At 41.6% G+C, this 20413-nt stretch overlaps 1 protein-coding gene across 3 annotated transcripts in view; it reads left to right on the top strand.

The window, feature by feature from the left end:
- The window catches only part of ANK3 (ankyrin 3), a 209755-nt gene that overhangs the window by 181474 nt on the left and 7868 nt on the right, over positions 1-20413 (top strand). Inside the window, exons 39-44 of one of the 3 annotated variants that reach the window (XM_054174589.1) lie at positions 627-701; positions 1531-1662; positions 3189-3332; positions 5473-6142; positions 8579-8957; positions 12547-12645. In XM_054174589.1, coding sequence (XP_054030564.1) covers positions 627-701; positions 1531-1662; positions 3189-3332; positions 5473-6142; positions 8579-8957; positions 12547-12645 — 1499 coding nt within the window. The remainder of the gene's footprint in view (positions 1-626; positions 702-1530; positions 1663-3188; positions 3333-5472; positions 6143-8578; positions 8958-12546; positions 12646-20413) is intronic. The other 2 variants (XM_054174591.1, XM_054174590.1) reach the window with 2 other exon arrangements.

The raw sequence follows: 20413 nt of genomic DNA, 5'->3' as shown, positions 1-20413 counted from the left end.
GAGAATGAAGGCAGTCAGGTTTCTGGAGCTCTCTTGGCTCACCTCGTGGAGATCAAGCCTAGTTTGTAAAACTTTCAACTTGTTGATCCTAGTGCATGAACTGTTGTGATTGCCTGTGGAGTGACTTAACTGTAGTTTTCATTCTGTCATTGTCATCTGTATGTGCTGTCTTATACTATTCTTTCTTCCTTCAAACAAATCCTGTACTGTAGAAAGCTAGTGAAGCATGCCAAAGACATCCATGTAACTCAAACATTTATGTAACTCAGAAATTGAAGGATTTCTTTTATGACAGCAAATTTATTCTGTCAAAGTAGTAAAAATAGATGATAATCTGGTCTTGGTGGTTTCCACCAGTAACTGAAAAATTTGTGTGCAGTCTAACAGCTAGATTGTCAGCATGTCTGGTTTCATTACACGACATCATGTAGTTTGACATTTGGCTTTACACAGGTGAAAACCTAAAAAAAATTGCTTTGTAGGTTATTAAGACACACAACCATTCAAGTAAACAACATAAGCACCGGCAACATAGTCAAATTAAAGCTATTGTTTATAATAAACTATTGTCCAGTATTGTGGTTTTCTGTACAAAACCTTTTTAATCAAGAAATTGTAAATCACAGGTCCACAGAGTCCATGTGAACGGACAGATATAAGGATGGCAATTGTAGCTGATCACCTAGGACTTAGCTGGACAGGTAAGCTTTTCTGCTTTAATACTGACATTCTGAGTCTTCACTGTGATGCTTTAAGGTAGACTTTTACCAAAAGCCTCAGCAGCAGGATTTCCCAAATTCACAGTCACCCAGCTTGTTGCTGGGCAGAGATGCCTAACAGGAAATGATCCCATGGTCTTATATCAAACAGAAACTCATAGGGAAAATCACTCTCACTCAAGAAGTTTAGAGGATCTATCTACCCAGTCTCAGGGCTGCCTCTGTGTCTGGACAGCAGTTTCTCAGAAGCCCTGGGGGTTATGGGGAGCCCAGCAAGTCAGTACCATGTGTGGGATTGCCAAATGGTATGCCTGCCGTTTCTCCACATGTTGATGGGCAAAACTGGCCCTTCATGCATTTGCAGCTGCCACAGCCAGCTCTTCCTGGGCATAGGTGACAACAGTGCCAGTGCTGAGTTGTGCAGCAAGCTCACAAAGGAGTAACAGTCACTAGGAAAAAAGAAAAACAAAAAACAACCCAACAGATTTTATAAGTTAGCAATGATGAGGTGGTCCTCATGGAGGGTTTCTTCACCATGTTTAAGTGGCTGACTAAGTGCTCATAAAGAGTAAATACCATAAGAGCTCACAAAGAAGATTGAAATTTAAAGTGATGGCAGTCTTAGGGCATTATAATAATAATAGCAATATGTTCAGTGTTATCTGTAAAGTTTGTGTCAGGTAGTTTTGTGGACACCTGTGTGATCTCAGATATTTTAAAGCCTGAAAGGGATTTGTGATTTGTTCTTGTTGTTTGGTTTGTTGTTTTTGTTTCTTGCTTGCCCCTTTTTTTATTTTTTTTGTCTTTCTAGAACTGGCAAGAGAACTGAATTTTTCCGTGGATGAAATAAACCAAATCCGAGTAGAAAACCCAAACTCTCTCATTGCTCAAAGTTTCATGTTGTTAAAAAAATGGGTTACCAGAGATGGGAAAAATGCTACAAGTAAGTTCAAGTAGATATTTTGGGTTTTGTAAGTTATAGGACATTTCATCTTTTGCCTGGTCTAAACAGGTTAAATTGAACTTTCAATGTAAATTGAATTTGAACTTTCAATTTAAATTGAAGAAAACCTCATGAATGCTTTTTGTGAATGACTGAGGGGGAAAAAAAAAGAAAAGGAATTTTCAGTTATATTTTTACCAGAAGTCAGAAATGTGTCTCACATATTCAGCATAGATGTAGAAGGAAGTAATCTGTTTTCTGCATCCATAACTGATAGGGCAAATAATGAAAATATTAGGGAAAACTTTCCAATAGAAAGGAAAATGAAACAAAGAAGCATAGAATGTCTTTGATTGGAAGGGACCTTAGAGATCATGTGTTCCAACCTCCCTGTCATGGCCAGGGATACCTCTCCACTTGACTTGGCTGCTCGAGGCCTCATCCATTCTGGCCTTGAGCTCTCCCAGGGAGGAGGCATCCACAACCTCCCTGGCCAATCTATTCCATAACCTCACCACCCTTGAACTGAAGAACTTCTTCCTAAGATCCAGTCTAAACCTACTCTCCCTCTGCTTCAAACAATTCCCCCTTGTCCTATTGCTAGACACCCTATGAAAAGTCCCTCTCCTGCCTTCCTGTAGGATCCCTTCAGGTATTGGAAGGCAGCTCTAAGGTCCTCCAAGATTTTTCTCTTCTCTAGGCTGAAACAAGCCCAGCTCCCTCAGCCTATCCTCAGAGCAGCGGTGTTCAGCCCTTGGATCATCTTTGTAGCCCTCCTCCTCCAACAGCTATGTGTCATTCTTATAATGGGGACAGCAGAAGTGGACCTGGAAGTAGTTGGAAATGTCTAGAACAGTTAGGTAGTCTCACAATATTTCAGGTCATCAGAAAAAAATAAACCTTCTGATCGGAGTGATGGAGCACTGACCCTGATTCCGATCTTTGTTTGTTTTTCCCCTGTGCATTTTACTTGACTTGCTCAACTTGAAAGAGAGGCTTTGATTTTTGTGTTGAGTCAACGATGTTCTTCACCATTCTGTAATCCACACACTCCTACACAGTATCTGAGCTTACTTTGATGTCTTTGTGAAAGTAGTTGCCAGTATTACTGTGTTTTTGCAGCACGATTACTGTAAAGGAGATTTCATGATGTACTGTATGAACATCCTTACATGTGTCATTACCTACATGGCTACCTATTCTCTCGTTCCTCATAATAGGATTTTTACACTCCTTTTATGCTCTAGCAAAAGAATTTTTTTTCAGTAGTAAGTAAACATGTTCTTTAAGAACTCTATGACCTTCTGCCTTTTGAAGGAAAACTCTTAATAGATGGATGTCTTGAATAAGTAGGTGGCAGAATGACTGCTTCGACAAAAAATGGGGTTTGCTAGAACCAAAGTTATGGGGACAGTAATAAATGCCAGCAATTTATAATAAATACAATGTCCGTGGAACTGAGAAAGATGATTGCAAAGCTCTGCAAAGCTGAACTTTTGTTCTGATGTGTCTTATTTGTTTTTCAGCTGATGCCTTAACTTCTGTATTGACAAAAATTAATCGAATAGATATCGTGACCCTGTTGGAAGGACCAATATTTGATTATGGAAATATTTCAGGCACCAGAAGTTTTGCAGATGAAAATAACGTTTTTCATGATCCTGTTGATGGTAATTAATTCCATGGTCATATTCAGTTCAGTGACATATCCAATGATACAATAACGTTGTATAAAGTACACAAACAACTGCTTTGACTGTGAGGAGGGTGTGGGTTTTTTCTCTCCTAGAGCGCACTTATAGTATGATATGTAGGTTGCACAATAATATCTCAAGGATGTTACAAACACATGCCTCAGTGAGCTTATTCCCACCAGCCTCAGTATCAGTTGATAAGACTGGAATGCTTTTCTTCTGCAATAATTGTGGTTGGAGGCATACAAAAATAGCTATTTTTAAGTACTTCATATTGTGTGCTTTCCAAGTTACCTGGGAAATACACATATCCTTTGATTCCATGTCTAGATAAGTAACAGTAAGATTCTTGCAAAAGGAAAAAAAAGACCAAGGGGTGGGGGGAAAAGAGCCTAGTAATTGCATAGAGTATATTAGTGTGTAATAGTTTTCATGTGGAAGCTGTCCCAACTGAGAACAGTATTGTGCAGGTTAATTTCCAGATAGCTAAAAGGATAAATTAGTTCCATGTGCAAAACAGGGTTGCCACTGATACACTTAGCATCTTCGACATAATGATAAATACTAGATGTGTCTTCTTCTTTTAAATGTTAGTTAGCAGGCACTGGGTTGCTCCATTCTTTGCTTTGATTTTTTGGTCACATCTATTATAAACATCTCCTTAGGTTTTTCTTTTGTAATAACCTTTCCTTTTTTCCTTTTTTTTTCCATTTGTGTGAGTGTGTATTGGGCTTTCTCTGTATTTTAGCAGGATTGTCTTCATTTAGAGCAAATAAGCTCAGTGTAGCTCCATTACTGAGCAGCATTGCTGATCATTGAATCATTGCATTACAGAAATAATTTTCTGTTGACATTTTAAGAAAGTTGCTCTTGAAATGTTGCTTGCACCTTTTAATAGTAGCATCAGTGTTTTTAAGAGAAAAAACAAATGCTTCTCTGCAGTTGCTTTCTGTCTCTCCTCTTCTCTGCACCTTCCTCAAGCTTCCTTTCCTCACCAAGACCAGACCACCTTTGCCTTTCTCTCAGCTGATTCAGGAAAGAAAACCCAAGCCCTCTTAGTGCACCTCCCTTCACAGGCAGCACAATGTCAAGTTAACCCCACCACATGTATTTTTTCCTTCCCTAGGTTACCCAACCTGTTGTTTGCCAGAATGCAAACTTCAGATTTTGTTGTCGTTTTTGTATATATATTCAGATTAATCCTTTTGTGTGTTTTTCTCCTGTTTTCATCAATTTTTCTTTTTTCTCTTTATTTGGTCAGTGTATCTGATTGTACCTATGTCACCAAGATCACCTCACTCTCCAAGATCACCAAGATCTCCTTACTCACCACAGTCCTCTCGCCTGTATAACTTTACTGTACCTGAAATATTCATATAGCTCTCCACTGTGTGTGTGTGTGTTCTCTTATCCCTTTGTTAACTTCCTCTTTTAGTTTTCTTTTACCCTGCTGTATATTTAGATCTACTATTCTTTAGTACCCTCATTAGGACCCATTTCCATTCCTCATTCTTTTAACTATTCCATACTTGTGGATCTGTGGTTAAATTGGAGTTATATATATTAGTAACATTGTGTTGCTGGTATTGTGTATTTTTATGTTAAAATATATTAAAAATGTGGACCTGTTTTACAAATAATACCTACTGACAAAAAAAACCAGAAGTGGCTGTCCTATCTTATGATCTACTTCTGTCTTTAAAATCTAGTTATTAAACCTACAAATTGGAAAAAAAATAGGGAAGAAATATTTCCACTAAATGGCTGGAAGAGATTGTATTAGACATAAAGGAACAACCACCCTTGTCCACATTTGATTTATTGCATGCTCATAAGAGAAACTGCTATAGCTTGAAAATGTTAATATAGCTGCAAAATCAATTTGTTAAAGCTTTACAGACTATGTACAGAAGAGTCCAAAGAACTGGCTTCACTGTACTGGCCACTGGCAGCCCTTATTTTCTGTGAGAACTATCTATCAGAACTGCATTTGTTCTTAGACACCTGCACCTCCTCATACATTTTATACTTCATGTAACTCATTTATCATTTGACATTTGCTTATCTGTTGCTCCATGCTTCATCCCAGTCAGTCCAAATGTGCTGTCTTCCTTAGGTTACCCCACCATTCAAGTGGAACTGGAAACTCCCACTGGGTTGCGCTTCGTGCCGCCCACCCCTTTCCATCAGGATGATTTCTTTAGTGACACCTCTAGCCTAGAGTCACCCCTTAGAACTCCCAGTAGACTGAGTGATGTGTTAGTGACCTCCCAGGAACAAGTAGATGGTACAGCAGCAGCACCGCCAGTGGTGACTGAAGAAGACACTTTACTGGATGACAAGCTCGATTTCTCACTGCCTAGAGAAGGAACACCTAAAGATATTTCTATAGGCAAGAGCCAGTTGGAGGAAGTGGACCTTAAGGATTTTCCACGGTATCTTGGTAGCTATGGCGGGATATCAAAAGATGCAAAACAAAGGCAAAGTGAAGAGACTAGTAAAACAGGAGTAAGGACTGAACAGCCTGAGAGAGAAAAGTCTGGTATTGATGAGGAGATGACAGAAGAAAAGTTTAAATCTCTGTTTGAGGACATTCATCTGGAAGAAGGAGCTGAGTCTGAGGAGATGACGGAAGAGAAAGTATGGTCAATTCTTAAAGGCGTTCAACAAGCAGAACATGAAATATCTTCAATTACAGGTTGGCAGCCTGACTCGTCAAGTGTCACCGAGCCACCAACGTCGGGACGCAGAACAGGTGGTAGCCTGCTAGATCGCTTGGATGATAGGTGAGCACCTTTGTGGAAGAGTGTGTGTGTGTGCAAGCAACTTTGCTTCTACCTCCAGGAGCAGTGCCAATGCTGCTCCTCTGCTAATCTGGGACAGCACATCTCTATACACATACATCTGTTTAAAAAATATTGTTTATTTGGTATGTCCTCAGACAGGGTTGTCTTTAAAAATGCATATTTATCAGATTTCATTCTTATTATCTTTATGCTTCTATTATGTTTAGTGGCTAATATTATTTTTCATGTTATCTATTTTCATAGAATCATAGAATGGCTTAGGTTGGAAGGGACATTAGAGATCACCTACTTCAACCTCCCTGCCATAGCCAGGGATGTCTCTCCATTCGACTTGGCTGCTCAAGGCCTCATCCATCCTGGCTTTGAATGCCCCCATGGAGGAGGCATCCACAAATTCCCTGGGCAGCCTATTCTGGTGTCTCACCACCCTCATACTCTAAACCTACTCTCCCTGAGCTTCAAACCATTTCCCCTTCTCCTATTGCTAGACACCCTTACGAAAAGTCCCTCTCCAGCCTTCCTGTAGAATCCCTTCATGTATTGGAAGGCAGCTCTAAGGTCCCCCTGGAGTCTCCTCTTCTCTAAGCTGAACAAGCCCAACTCCCTCAGCCTGTCCTCATAGCAGCAGTGTTCCAGCCCTTGGATCATCTTTGTGGCCCTCCTCTGAACTTGCTCCAGTAGCTCTGTGTCCTTCTTATGATGGGAACACCAGAACTGGATGCAGTATTTGAGGTGTGAAGTGATACACAGATGTAACTGCAATTGAGCACTGTAAAACATACCTGATTTGAAACCAAGATACTGCATTACTTTTATTTCATAAGTACCTTTTAACAGTTGTCCTTTTCACTGCACCTCTTTGCCTTCCCTCAGGTACTTGTTACTTTTTCCATAAGCCAGTTTTTAAGTTGACAGTTTTTTTATACCATGTACTTCCAACATGCTATGTCACATAGATTTACTACCCTTTTAAAGAGATGAGTTACAAGGCATAAGAAGGCAAGAAAGATGATACCAAATCTGTCTAGTCCCACATGTTGTCTCCCAGTAGTGACTGCAGAGGATGCTTGAGAGAGAAGAGTGGACACTGTTTTCCTCCAGCACTCTCCCAAGATCCATTTGCTGTCAGCGTAATGACCTGCTGTGATGGATGTTTTTTACATATTGATCCTCACTGCATTTTTCTTCCATGAGCTTTTCCAGCCTTGGACCTACTTACACTTTCAACATTCACAATACTTGTTGCCATGTTCACCCTTCCTGATACCCACTGGTTGAAGAGCTCCAGCCTGCCTTTGTTTTGAGTGTGGCTTCCCTTATTACTAATTGAAGGAGCCAGGTCTGCATGAGCTGTGATCAGCAAAGAATGATTATCTGCAGAATGATCATTTGTCTGTCAGCACTTGACATCTTTTCCAGCTTTGACTCAGGATGTTTTAAGGTGCCAGTTAACATTAGATACTCTCTTATGGAGGCCTGTAGGAATTTGGCCATTGATTTCAGCAAGCTGATTGTCTTTCAGGATTCTAAAGCAATTGGTCTACTACTGATGCAATTACTGATGTTAAGCAAGTGTTGTAATTATGCATTTTATATTGTGTTAAATGACTAATGTAGATCACTTCTAGAAGTAAAAGGACTTCCTTAAGAAGGTAACATCCATTTCTAAACAGATTCATTCAATTTGCTGACTTCTGCAGGGGTTTTGCTTGCAAATAGCTATACTGTTTTCCTGTCTACAGTCATTGTGCTTCTCTGAAAGCAAGCATAAATGTGAAAGAGAAGAAAATTTGGCATCAGAAGTGCAAGTTAAACCTGTCCATATATAATCCAAGGCAAAATTTTCTTCAGCTTTCTATCTTGTAGTGTCCTTCCTTGCCTTTGGCTTTGTGTATCATTGAACTCTGTACTGTGTAAGAATTTATATTCAGATACCAATATTTTTTAAAAGGTGTGATTTAACTGGAGTGCAGATAGTGTAGTCTGAGGGGAAAATAACAAAAACTATTTGGTCATCACTGGTAGTTGCACAGTGAGAAATCCTTTCATCACCTCCTTGGTTAGGGAGCAGGTTAAAGAATTAGTGCCTCACAGAGTTATCTCATTATACACGGAAAGTGGTAGATTTTGTGTATTTTTCTTTCTCATGTTTCCTTCCCCAGCCAAGTGGGAGGGGATTAGCATAGAAGGTTTGACCTTCTCTCCAATGTTCCCCATATTCTCATGGCTTCTGAAAAAATACCATGATGCAGAAGACAAGGCTACTAAATAGGCGTTTGCAAGCAATTTTACTTTCCTCTGTCTGTAATGTATGTGCTAAGAACATGAAGGCTCATTTGGAGGGTCAGTGCTTTCCCCTTCTAATGTGGTTCATGCACTGAACAACTGTCTGTTCTTTTTTCCTTTTTCTTATAGTTCGGACCAAGGTAGGGATTCTGTTACCTCATATGTCAAAGGAGAAGCAGGGAAGCCAGAAACAAATGGAAGCCTATCCGAATCCACATCAGAGATGAAAACTAAATCATACATCCAGGAATCTTTAAATGATGTGGGAAAACAGAGTGACAAAGAAGCTCTGAAATCAAAGCCCCAAATTTCAGCTGGTACTGATCAGCAAACATTATCATCAACAGCATATCAGAAATCTTTGGACGATACTAGCAAGCCAACAACAGAAGGCAGCAAAACATCTGTGCCTGTCAGTGTGAAGAAAATGAGCTGGAGTACTTCTGAGGATGGCAAGCCAAGAACAAGCATCCAAGAGGAGGAGGGAACAGTAATGTCAGAACAGAAGGTACAGTGTGTCCTGTAGTAATTATCACTGTGAGGAGTCCTTCTTGCTTGACATATTGCTTGATGTAATTTTTTTAAAGACTTGGAATGTTGTATGTGACAGGAGGGATTTTAGCCTTCTTTATGCCATTTCTATTTATTGATAAATTAAGAAAAAATTAAGTTAGTGGAAATTTAGATTCTGTGGTACAATCAGAATGAGTTGGAGTCAGGGAGACAGAGAAGCTAAGCAGGGCTGCATAATCCTCTGCCTGACTGGCTCTGAGCCCTGGAAGCGGTTAGAACAGCTACTGGCAAAACCATTCCACATGGCTGGGGAACAGGCCCCATTCCTGCCCTGACATACCACCTGTGCAATCAGTGCCAAACAGCTCAGCTGTCCTCCCATCTGTTTCCAGTAAAATTCTAGTGTTGCCACTGGTTTCCACTCTTTCTGTGACATTGAAGTGAACAAAAAGATAATGGAACTGTTCAACCTCTATCCTGCTTTTTTTTCACTCTGTTAGTTTACAGGGGGGAAAAAAATGGGGATAATGTCATTATGTTAGGTTTGTGGGGTTTTGTTTCATGGCCTCATTCATCCCAACCTCAAAGTGCATTCAGCCAAGAGGAATCAAAAATTTTCCAAATGTGTAAAGCACTTTTCCAGGTGGTGATTCTTTCTTCTTCAAGTACTGCAGAGGGGCTGCCCTTCATTTCTGCCTTGCCTGGCTTGCACATCATTCACTGCAGGACCTCAGTAATAAGGTGTTTTTTTCTGACAATGAACAGTTTAATAACTTTCTCAGTTGCTTGTATTTATTTCCCAGAAGCTTTAAAGTAAAGCTGGTTCAAAGAATGGTTTATAGCCTCCTAGCTGTGTGCACCTCTCACCCCTGCAGTGAGAGGGCTGCCACAGAATAGACCACAGGGCTGGCAGGGACCCAGGCTGAAAAAGGGAATTGCAGTGTTTCTTCTGCATCCTTCTCTCTGAAGAGATTGTCTTTTCCTGGGCATAATCCAGGGGGACATTATAGCTTCTGGAATCAAGGCCTTTCAGTGGAATTGCTTCTAAATGATACAGCTGCCTTTTTTTTTCACTTGTAGCACAATAAGAATATTGGTAGTGGTGTGCTGCAGTAAATCTTTCGGGTTTAAACGAGTTCATTTTGAACTACTCTTTTGATTATACAACCAAGAATTCTTTAAATGGATGGCACCATAATCAGTCTCAGCAGTAATGCAGCATGTGATTGCTTTTATCTTGTTATTAGCTCCTGACACAACTGAAGCAGTGAGGCTCTTTCCTAATGTTCACTGGTTGCTGGAATACTTTAAAAAATACATAACTAAGAATCTTCTGAAAAGGCAGGTGAAGGCAAATGGCAGAGTCCCTATAGTCTTGGTAGGCTTTGGAGCAGAACTTGGTCAGTTTAAACACAGAGATAAGCATAGATGCACACTGTAACATGCTGAGGGTGTGCAACAGTGCTGCACTTTCTCCTCTGGATTCCCATCAGTGAGAAGATAAGTTGTCATCCACTTTGATGTGCACTTTACTTTTGGATATCCCATCTGGCCTAGGAGGAACAAGCATGTGCCTTTCTCATGCGTAGTTCTTGCACTACTTTTACTGTATTTGTAATGGGTGATAATCTTATCTTCTAAATGACAAATCTTTTTATAGACATGATCTTTGAATAAACTGGTATCAGAAAAAAATGTCATTTCTAAACATAGGTCTCTCCCAGTGCCTGAGTGCAAAGCAAATTTGTGTTTCTTAGAATGACAGCCAGAATTGCATATAATGTTTTGTTGATATTTCTTCAAGAATATCTTCTAACCTAATTTGAAGGCAATCCTTTATTTACTAGCAAAGACCAGTTCATGATGCTGCCATAAAAATGGGAAGAAAATTCCAACTGCAGGCTTTCTGCAAGATATTGTTCAGAAATGCTCCATAAAGCAAAAAGTGTGAAAGAAAGATTTTTATCTGTGGGCAGAAATGGGGAGCAAAAAAAATTACTTCCCAAAGTAAGAGATTTTTTTTCTTTGACCCATTGGGAAAGAGCCAAGAAGCAGTCATCCACCTGCAGGGTAAGGCCTCTGTCAGTGTTTTGGCACAGAGTTTGCAGCAAGACATACACTCAGATGACTGATATTGGGCTGCTTCCTGCTGATGTGGATGAAACAAAGTGTTGGCCTCATCCCATGTCCAGAAATTTACAAAAGCAGTGCAGTGACAGCATAGGCCACATAATTTTCTATGACTGCTCAAGCATCAGATTCCAATGGTCTTTAAATGAATATAGCATAGTTGGTCTTTTATCCCAAAGAAGGTGATGCCCCCTGTGTGCTCAAGGTGACTCCCAGCGTCATAATTCTATCACAAATAAACCACTAGAAGCTGTTTATTACAAATAATTCTTCTTCCAAAACCCTTGTGCCCTCTGGGAATCATCTGCTTTTTGTTACTTCTTCAGGATAAGGCTGCATTAATTTTTTTGTGTGTATATATTTGACTGGTGTAAGAGGACAGCAGGAAACTCTACATGTAGATGAATACTGTCACCTCGTCCTATATGTTTTATGGTATATAGTCCTTTTTCTTCTTCATTCACCTATGCCTACTTTTATTTTGCACATCATTTTGGAGAAATATTTGGGGTGTCTTGGGCTAGATTCTAAAAGAGGAGCAGAAGTGCAGTTACCAATATCCCCTGTTCATGACTTTACAATTAGTTTGAGGCTCCCATTAACTTTCAAGTTGCTCTCTTCAGCCAAACGTCATGTGAGAAGGTCCTCTGCCTCACACATCTGAAGGCCTATGCCAGGCATGTGCATACAGAGCTGCTCAGCCCCAAAGCCAAGAAGCTTCTTGGGTTCCAGAGGGGAAAACACAGGCTGTCAGAGAGCTTGAGGGTGGAGTAGATGCCTGCATGTGTCTGTGGTATCAGCCTAAGACTTGTGTCAGACTGTTTCCCCTCACCCTGAGCTGAGGTCTTCACCCTGAGCTGAGGTCTGCCAATTCCCCTCTTAGGAAGTGCAGAATGATTGTACTTCACACTATAGTTTTGCTGCTTAAAAGCAGATAAATAATGAGCAGGAAAGCCATTTAGATGGAGAAGTTCCTCAGAATGCTTATTTGTGATCTTATTTGTGGAGATACTCCACTGAACCTTTCTGTGTGACTTCTCCCTTCTTTACAAGCGAGTTCATTTCCCATACCTTGTGAATCCATACAATGCATTGGAAATTAATTTCTGGGGAGTAAAATGTTATGACAAGGGTTATTTGTACAAAAAAATTTTAATAGCTATGTAAGATTTAGAAATTCCACAGGTCAGATGCATCCCAAATAGCATTTTCTAAGACTTAAGAACTGCTGGGATGTTCCACACTTGGTATGCTTACCAAGCTACAGCAAGACAAGGAGCAAAAAGGCCTCCACCCACCACATACTTTAAGAGCAAAGCTGCGAGTCATGAGGTACATAACAGAGACAGGAAAAGCACTGTCCATGATAACTTCTGTTTTCTTCTCCTAGTCCTGATCAGCATGTTCTGTCTTGCAAATGTGCTGTTCAAATATACTAAACCTGCATTTATTAGGAATGTAGTGACAGTGACAGTGAGATTGAGAGTGATTCAAGCTCAGGTGAAGAGCAGAGAATTGTTACAAGAGTTTATCGACGTCGATTGATTCTGAAGGTATTTTGTGATTCGTGTTCCCGAGGTGCCATTGGCATGGGTGTGGGTTTGGACTGCTGTGTCAGAATGTCAGGTTTGGCATAGCTGACTCCCTCTGGTAGTGTGCTTTCCATTGCCAGTGTGTATTTATAACCAAGTGCTAGATGGCCTTTCTATGCTTAACCCAGAGGTTTATAGTTGTCTTCTAATGGAAAACAACTATGCTGCATGGCATGGTGTGTCTTTTATTGCCACTGTTTCGCATGCATCTTCAAGTCTACAGCTCAATGTAGTGTGCTGGTCTCATGTAGAGCAAAATGAATTGCAGACAAGTATGGGTGACTTTCTTTCTTTTTACCTTTTAAAAATGTTCTTAATAAAAGGTAATTGCAAACTGGAAAAAAAGCAGGAATATACGAGCAGGAGCATACAGGGGGTGTAGGAGAATATGATCCATGTGTTCTGGTTGAAATTTGTGATTCTAAGTGCTTGATACATTCTGGAAAACCTCCTTGAAACAGCAGGTGATCTTAATTTAAAACCTACCAAATTTAATAAGTGTCTTTGCATTGCCTTCAGTAGGCTTTATTTAGTGTATTTATTTACTGGCCTCTACAGATGGCCATTCTTTACAGCACAGTGTTCTTTATATAGTGATAAAAATGTCACAGTCACATAAATAGTTGTATTTGCCCTCCTGTTTTTCTCTTGTATGGCCACAGGACATTATTTGCCTGCAGCATATAGAATAAGGAAATAATTCTCCATTGTAAAAATTGTGTTAATCCCTCAGTAACTTACAGGATATATTAGATTCTTAGAAAAATATGCAGTCAAGCCATGAAGAAGGCCAGCCAGCCGCCACAATGCTGTAACAGCACTAGCTTGCCTAAGATAAAATTGCTACTTCAGGAGTGAGTGGTGACGCTGATTGCAGGCACTGTCCCTTTTGTGTGATGTGGGAAGCAGGTAGGCTGACCTGCACAGCTGCTCATCTGACTGAGATAGAGACACTTTCAGAAAAGGCAGGATGGCACTTCTGACTGCCTTCACCCTGAATTTATTCAGTATTTCCATTCAGGACAAGAATGGCAAAATTTAGCTCAGCAGGAGTGACTCTTATGTTGGATACTTTGTCTTTTTATGGTCGGAGCCTGCTGCCTTCCACGGAAGGACCTGGGCAGGTCTGGGAATAACCCTTCCTCAGCAATTCCCTCTGCAGATAAGAGGTGACTGGTCAGAAATAGGAATGCAGTTTCTGTTTTCAAATGGAGCAGGCTCCCTGTAGGTGATTACAGACCCTCAAATGCTGTAAGAGTGTTTCTGGTGAGACATAAAATGTCTGTGTGCTGAAAATTTTAAAGGCTGCATAGTTGGCCTGGGGCTGAGGCCCTCCACCCTATTTATGTCTGCACTGTTTAAGTGTCCACTGGTTTAGAGTCAGGAAATGCTGGAGTAGGAAAGAGTAAGTATGTAAAAGGCAGCCTTTGCTCGCTTTCTGAGTAGCTCTCCTGTATTTAGAGAAAGGCATAGAAAATAGTTTTTTTAATGTGGTGATATAACCACCGACAGAACAAGAGGACACAGTCTCAGGCTGCACCACAGGAGGTTTGGGCTGGATGTTAGGAAGAAGTTCTTCACAGAAAGAGTGATTGGCCACTGGAATGGACCACCCAGGGAGGTGGTGGAGTCACCATCACTGGAGGTGTTTAAGTGGAGACTGGATGGGGCACTTGGTGCTATGGTTTAGTTGATTAGATGGTGTTGGACTTGATGATCTTGACGGTCTTTTCCAACCTGGTTTATTCTATTCTATTCTGTTCTGTTCTATTCTGTTCTGTTCTGTTCTGTTCTATTCTGTAATTTGGGGTTGAACTTCCAACAGAGCAACAGTAAAGCAGTGTATGTAGTGCTGGAATCTGCAGCTAGTGCAGATGCAGTCAGGAGGATGTGCATGGCGAGTGGAGGCGGCTGAACCTTCTCTTTTGGGAATGTGTTTGATCTGAAGTGGATTAGAGAATTTACATATGATACTTCTGTCAATTTCTAGTGATTTATATCTTCTTTTTTAACCCCCACTCCACATCTCAAGACAAACAGAAAAAAATTTCAAAGCAGGAATCACCCAGGCCTTTTAGAGAAAGAGTTGGATAGTAGAAATAATCATTTTGATAGGTGTATTTTGATCATGTAAAGTCCATGAAATGGTGGTGTGAAATGGAATCTGGACTAGTAGAGGTGTAGGAGCAGGGGCTAAATTTGGGTGAACTGAAATCACTGTGGGAACAAGCACAAGCTGTGGAACAGCTCCTCATACAGGGAAGTCTTGAGATATAGCACTCTCAGGCATGGAGCAATGCTTTCAGCCTGCAGAGTAAAAATAACTCCTCTCTTTCTGACACAGGGCCACAAGCACAGGTCAGGAGCATCCGGCTCTTGCCTACCAGTGCCAGAGTGCCTGGCAAGCAGGTGCTGTGCCCAACCCCACAGCCTGGGGCTCACGCTAAGTAGGCCTGGCATCTCTGCATGGAGCAGTAGCAAGACAATCATGCTCTCCTATTCCTTTGTTTTCTGAGACTCTTGGCTAACCAAATAGTTGTTAAGTTGTTAAGCAGAAGACAGGGACATAGTCCCTCTAGCTATCCTGTTCCCCAGGCAGCCAAATCTGCCACACACCCCAGTGCTTTTTTACAGCCATGCCTGAGCTATGGGCATACTTACCCTATATTGTCTTATGTTACCTGGGAGCCAGCCCTAGAAATCTTTGTTGAGTTTGCATTCTCTGGAACAAACCTGGTTTGAACATCTGAAAAACCTGGGCACAGACTTCATAAATGGATAGCCATGCTGTGCCAGCACCATAAGCCCATCCTGCCAGCTTGTGCCACCAGCAGCAGCAAGGAGGGAACTAGAGTGTGCTTGGAGCCTCGCTGGGCAGACCTGCACGTGGGAACTTCTGTTTTACCTCACCTGTATTCATTGCTGCATTGAAAGCAGTAGAGGTACTCACCTAGCCTGCAGGGGTAAGTTTGGTAATGTCACGCATTAAGGATAAATTTAGTCCTGTTGAAAAAAGGCTTCACTGTGTGCCCCCACAGCCACGATCAGGGCTGAATTGCTTCCTTACCTTTGTTCTTTCCCAACTTGTTTTCCCTTTCAGTGCCATTCTGCACTGAATGGTATTATTTCCTTTTAACTGCTTAGTTCTCTGTCCTGTTCCAAATATGGAGAGAGGTTTTTTCTCCCCCAGGGGTATTTTCCCAGCACTCAGAGAGCTGAGGCCTGTCAAGTGTTCGGCACTCCCCAGCACATTCCCATGGGATTTAGCACTTCAGAGGACTGAGCCCATAAAACCAGACAAGCAAGGACTGACACCCATTTCCACATGTAACAGGATCGTATTCTAACCTCAAGGTAGTGCAGATGGTTTTGGTTTTGCTTCCTTTCCCCTCTTCTCTTCACATGGTGGATTGATGGGATGGGGCACTGCAAAATAAATAGGGGTTTATGGTAGTGCAGGAATGAGAACAATTAGCACACAAGGGAAAAATAACAATTCTGCCACAATGTGCACATTCAGAGCCTGATCCAAAGCTCCTTTTATTCAGTCATGACAGAAATCAAGGTCTAATTTTTCATACTTTTTTAGCAGTTGTTAAATCTTTCATGGGTACAAATTTTTGGCAAAACCTGTTTAGTAAGATTCTTACCAAAAGGATTGTGGTAAAAATTTGTGATGGAAAATAAAATAGATACCTAAGCAGGAGTTGTTAGAATCTGGTGTCATCTTGCCTCTTGTATTTTTGGGTTTTCTTCCCAATTTTTATTAAATATTTGTCTCTTGTCATGCATTTTGTCCATCAAACCTCCTATTACTGATTGCAGAGGGGTTGGTTCGGCCTGCCCTGGAGGAGGGATGTTGGTGCCTGAGCAGCAGTCAGCCCAAACTAGATCCAAGAGTTTTCTTGATCTTATTATTCAAAGGAAACTTATTTATGGAAAGTGAAAATGTGGCCATCCTCTAGGTGAGAAGAATTAAAGGCCATAGGAATTGAAGCACATCGGAAATGTTTCCATTTGTGTATTCAGCTGGGCACAGCCTCTCTCCTGCAGTCCGTGCCAACCTGGGAGAGCTGCAGGATGGTTTGGCTCCCTTCATAAGTGCCCTCATGCTGTCTTGCCCCAGCAGGGACTGACAGGTCAGAGTAGCTGGCCTCAGGAAGGTAACACAGAGGTAAATTAAAACACAGATTACAAGTGCTGTTATAAGGTCTGTTAATCATGTTACCCCCATGCAACAAGCAGCAGACCTATGACCCAGCACCACCTATCCTATTTGCAGCACCATAACCTTTCAGGTCCCCTTGGCTTGCCTGGTGACTTGTTGGGTGCCTCCACCTCAGTGACTTCAGCAATACATCTGCAAACAAGCAAGTACAGACTCAGGACAGGCAGAGAGTCATGGCATCTGATTAACCAGGTCATCCTTAGTGGGCAGAACTCACTAATGAAAATTACCTTAATGAAAGATGTTCATTTCCACTGCCACACAGGCTTAAGACCCCAAGGAGACTAGGGCACAGCTGCTGTTTGTGCATTACAAGAATGTGATTCTGACACTGAAAGTATTATGTCTTGATGGTGGCTTAGGCCAGCAGGGAAAGGTCTGACCACTCTGTACTCTGCTCCTCTTCCCATTGTAGCATTACCTCTGGACATGGACAAAAATAAGTATTTAGGATCTTTCCATCTTATTTATTTCCTCCTGCTATTAAATTCCTCTTTCATCTGCCTGGGTAAGACACATCCAGCCACACCTCTTTTCCCTGCAGTTACAACAACACTAGATGTATAGGAGGAATAAAATGGACTATTATCCTTCTAGTAACAAAACAAACATGAAAGGAAACCAGAGCTCTGACAAATCTGCAGTGAACTTTGGCACAATACTGCACCACTGGCTGTATAAGTCCATTTATCTCGAGGTTCCTGGGAACACCCATAATCTGCAAATAAGTGTTAAGAAAACCAGTGGAGCTGGCAGAAGACTTTGAGGAAGCTGCTCTTTGCTTCTCCTGCCCTGGAGAGCAGCAGACAGAGCATACCAGCTGGTTTTGGCAGGACTACACTCCAATGAGCAGGGTGACATTAAAGCACTCTGCTTTGCAAAGCTTCCTGGCATGTTCTGGGGCTGAGGCTTGCAGACTGCAGCCTTTGTATGGTTTAGTCCCAGGGATATAACCGAGCTTTCAGTAATCACAGTATTAAGTTTTCTCCCAAAAGCTTTTCTCTAAAGCTCTTGGTATTGTGACAATGGTTTCAACTGGTCAAGGGTAAAATGAAGCCCACATAAGTATGATGCAGCAGAAAGAATTTTGTTCTTTAGCTGTGACGCAAATGCACCAGCTTTGTGTTTAAAAACAGCTTTTGTTGACAAGGTCATCTAATGTGCCATTCTTACCCAAAGCTGGTTTGAGATCTGACAAGTAAAAGTGCCATTGGGTAAGGGTTGTTTTTTCTAGCAAATACCCGTCTTTGTAAGTGCATAGGATTAGAAACATCAGTAAATCAGATCTACCTCCTGCCAACTGTGAGCCCTCCTGCAATTTGTTAACTAGCCACCAGCAAGAGACTTGTGAAAGCTGGATTTCATGCATGCTGACTGCTGAGCATTTGCAGCATTTACCCTTAAACTGTGCTTAAAGGAGCATGTGGCTAATTAAAATCCAAGATCCACTATACTTTTAAATTTATTTATTTTTCCCAAGAGACATCTTCCAGTGCATCCATATAATTTTAATTTCAAAGCTGAAGATAGTAACTCTCACTGATCTGTTTTAAGGAATAACCTTGCTCATAGCAACAGTAAGCAGTCAAAGGACCAGAACACATGATATAGGCCAGGTAGTCTGGTGACCTTGCTACTTGCCATGTTGTACTTCTATTTTTCATGTTTGTTTGGGGGGTTTTGTTTTTTTGGTGGTTTGTTTTTTTTCATTGTAGTGGCTTTGGAGATCCTATTCACAAGAGGAAATCTCTCCATACCTCTGTGCAGCATGTGATAGGAGGGATGTCTGGGCCAGGGTTACCCCAGTCCCTTAGTGGGTGAGAGACCAGGAAAGAAACTGTGTAGCTAGTTCCCCATCTGCTATATTTCTGATTAAGTCTCCAGAATCAGTATTTCCCCCTTGTTTCATTGTGGACAGAAAACCCCACAGGTTTCAGTTCCCAAAACCTTTACCCAGCCATTGCCCCCCTGTCACAGCAGCAGTCCCCATGCAGTTCTCATTTCTGCTGTCTGGCTCATGACAGAGGAAGGAGTAGGCTGCTGCTGCTGGGGCCCCGCTCACCAGGGAGACCAGCTGCTTACTTCCCCCATCCTGCACGTAGCCTGATGCCAGGTAGGCAGGTGTATAATTTTTCCTTCCTGTGACCCCTCAGCAGAGTCCTGGGGAATAAGTTTTTAGGGCACAGCCCATGCTCTGTCTGAAGGCTTCAGCAGCCATTTGTTTTGCTGTTTTCTTGTAGGTATGCCACCATTCCCAGGCCTGGGCACCTCAGCCAGGTCCCTTCATCCCCAGACCTCAGGACCTCACAGAGTGGTTTGGGGTGGAAAGGATCTTAAAGATCATGCAGTTCTGATCCCCTTGCCATGGGCAGGGACACCTTCCATTAGACCAGGTTGCTCAAGGCTTCATCCAACCTGGCCTTGAACTCATCTCCACGGATGAGGCATCCATGACCTACTTGGGAAACCTGTTCCAGTGTCTCACAACCCTCTGTAAAGAAGTTCTTCCTAATATCCAGTCTAAATCTACCCTTGTAAATCATCCTTATGTCTCTACACAGGATGTCTGCCTGCCTGTGTCTCAGTGATGCCTCCTGAAGCATCAAAGTTCAGCAGGTTTCACAGTTTAGATACAGCCTGTGGAAGTGTGCATGGGCAAACACCTAAAACGTCTGAAATGGTTTATTTGCTTAATTATCAGTGCTTTTGATACAGCTTCCAATAGGAAATAAGCAAAAATTCTGCACTTCTGCACATTGACAAATGCTGACCAGGGGCTGGGTCAGCAGCAGAGCTGCACTCTGCTCCTCAGCACTCCGCTCTGCGTTCTGCCTGACCCAGTCCCTCTGCAGTGATGGAAATGCACAAGCCTGGCTAGAGGAGAGACCACAAATGGCTTGTAAACAAAAGGAAAAGTTTCTTCAGTTTAGAGCTTAGAAATAACACACAAACTTCATGTTATAATGTACATTTTGAAAAGCAGTGTGCAGGCAAAGCAGTTTAAAAAGTAAATGTGACACCATTATATTTGCTCATCACAGAGCAGTGCAAGCAGCTTTTGCAGACAGCAGTGTATAGACCACAGCACACAGGAACTATGTTTTTGCCCTGTGCTGCTTAGTACATAGAAACGTTATGAAAGCTGAATGTTGAGCTCTCATAATCTCACTTCAGATGTTGTTTTGCTGTTAATGCTGATATAACATGATTTATGTAATGTTTCTTTCTGCTTCCTTCCTCTAGTTAGCATTTTTTCCATGGTGGGTTGAGGGTGAGGGGAAGAGAAAAGTTTTAAGAATTTGCTGGATTTTTAAAAGGATTTCTTGGGGTTTCTAAAGGGCTTGATTGTTTCTGTGTGGATTTTTTGTTTCAAAGGTAGGCCAGCTACATTATGATTTTATCTGTTTGATTTCTATGAAATAAAGAAGCAGAAATTATGGATATTTTGAAAGCATCAAAAGCAGTGCTTGCTTCAGCACCTAGGTTTACAAACATGACTTC

Source organism: Dryobates pubescens, chromosome 30 (assembly GCF_014839835.1).
Source record: "Dryobates pubescens isolate bDryPub1 chromosome 30, bDryPub1.pri, whole genome shotgun sequence".
NCBI classification, from domain to species: Eukaryota; Metazoa; Chordata; class Aves; order Piciformes; family Picidae; genus Dryobates; species Dryobates pubescens.
The sequence above is the reverse complement of the archived record's forward strand: the minus strand, read 5'-3'. Positions and strand labels throughout refer to the sequence as shown.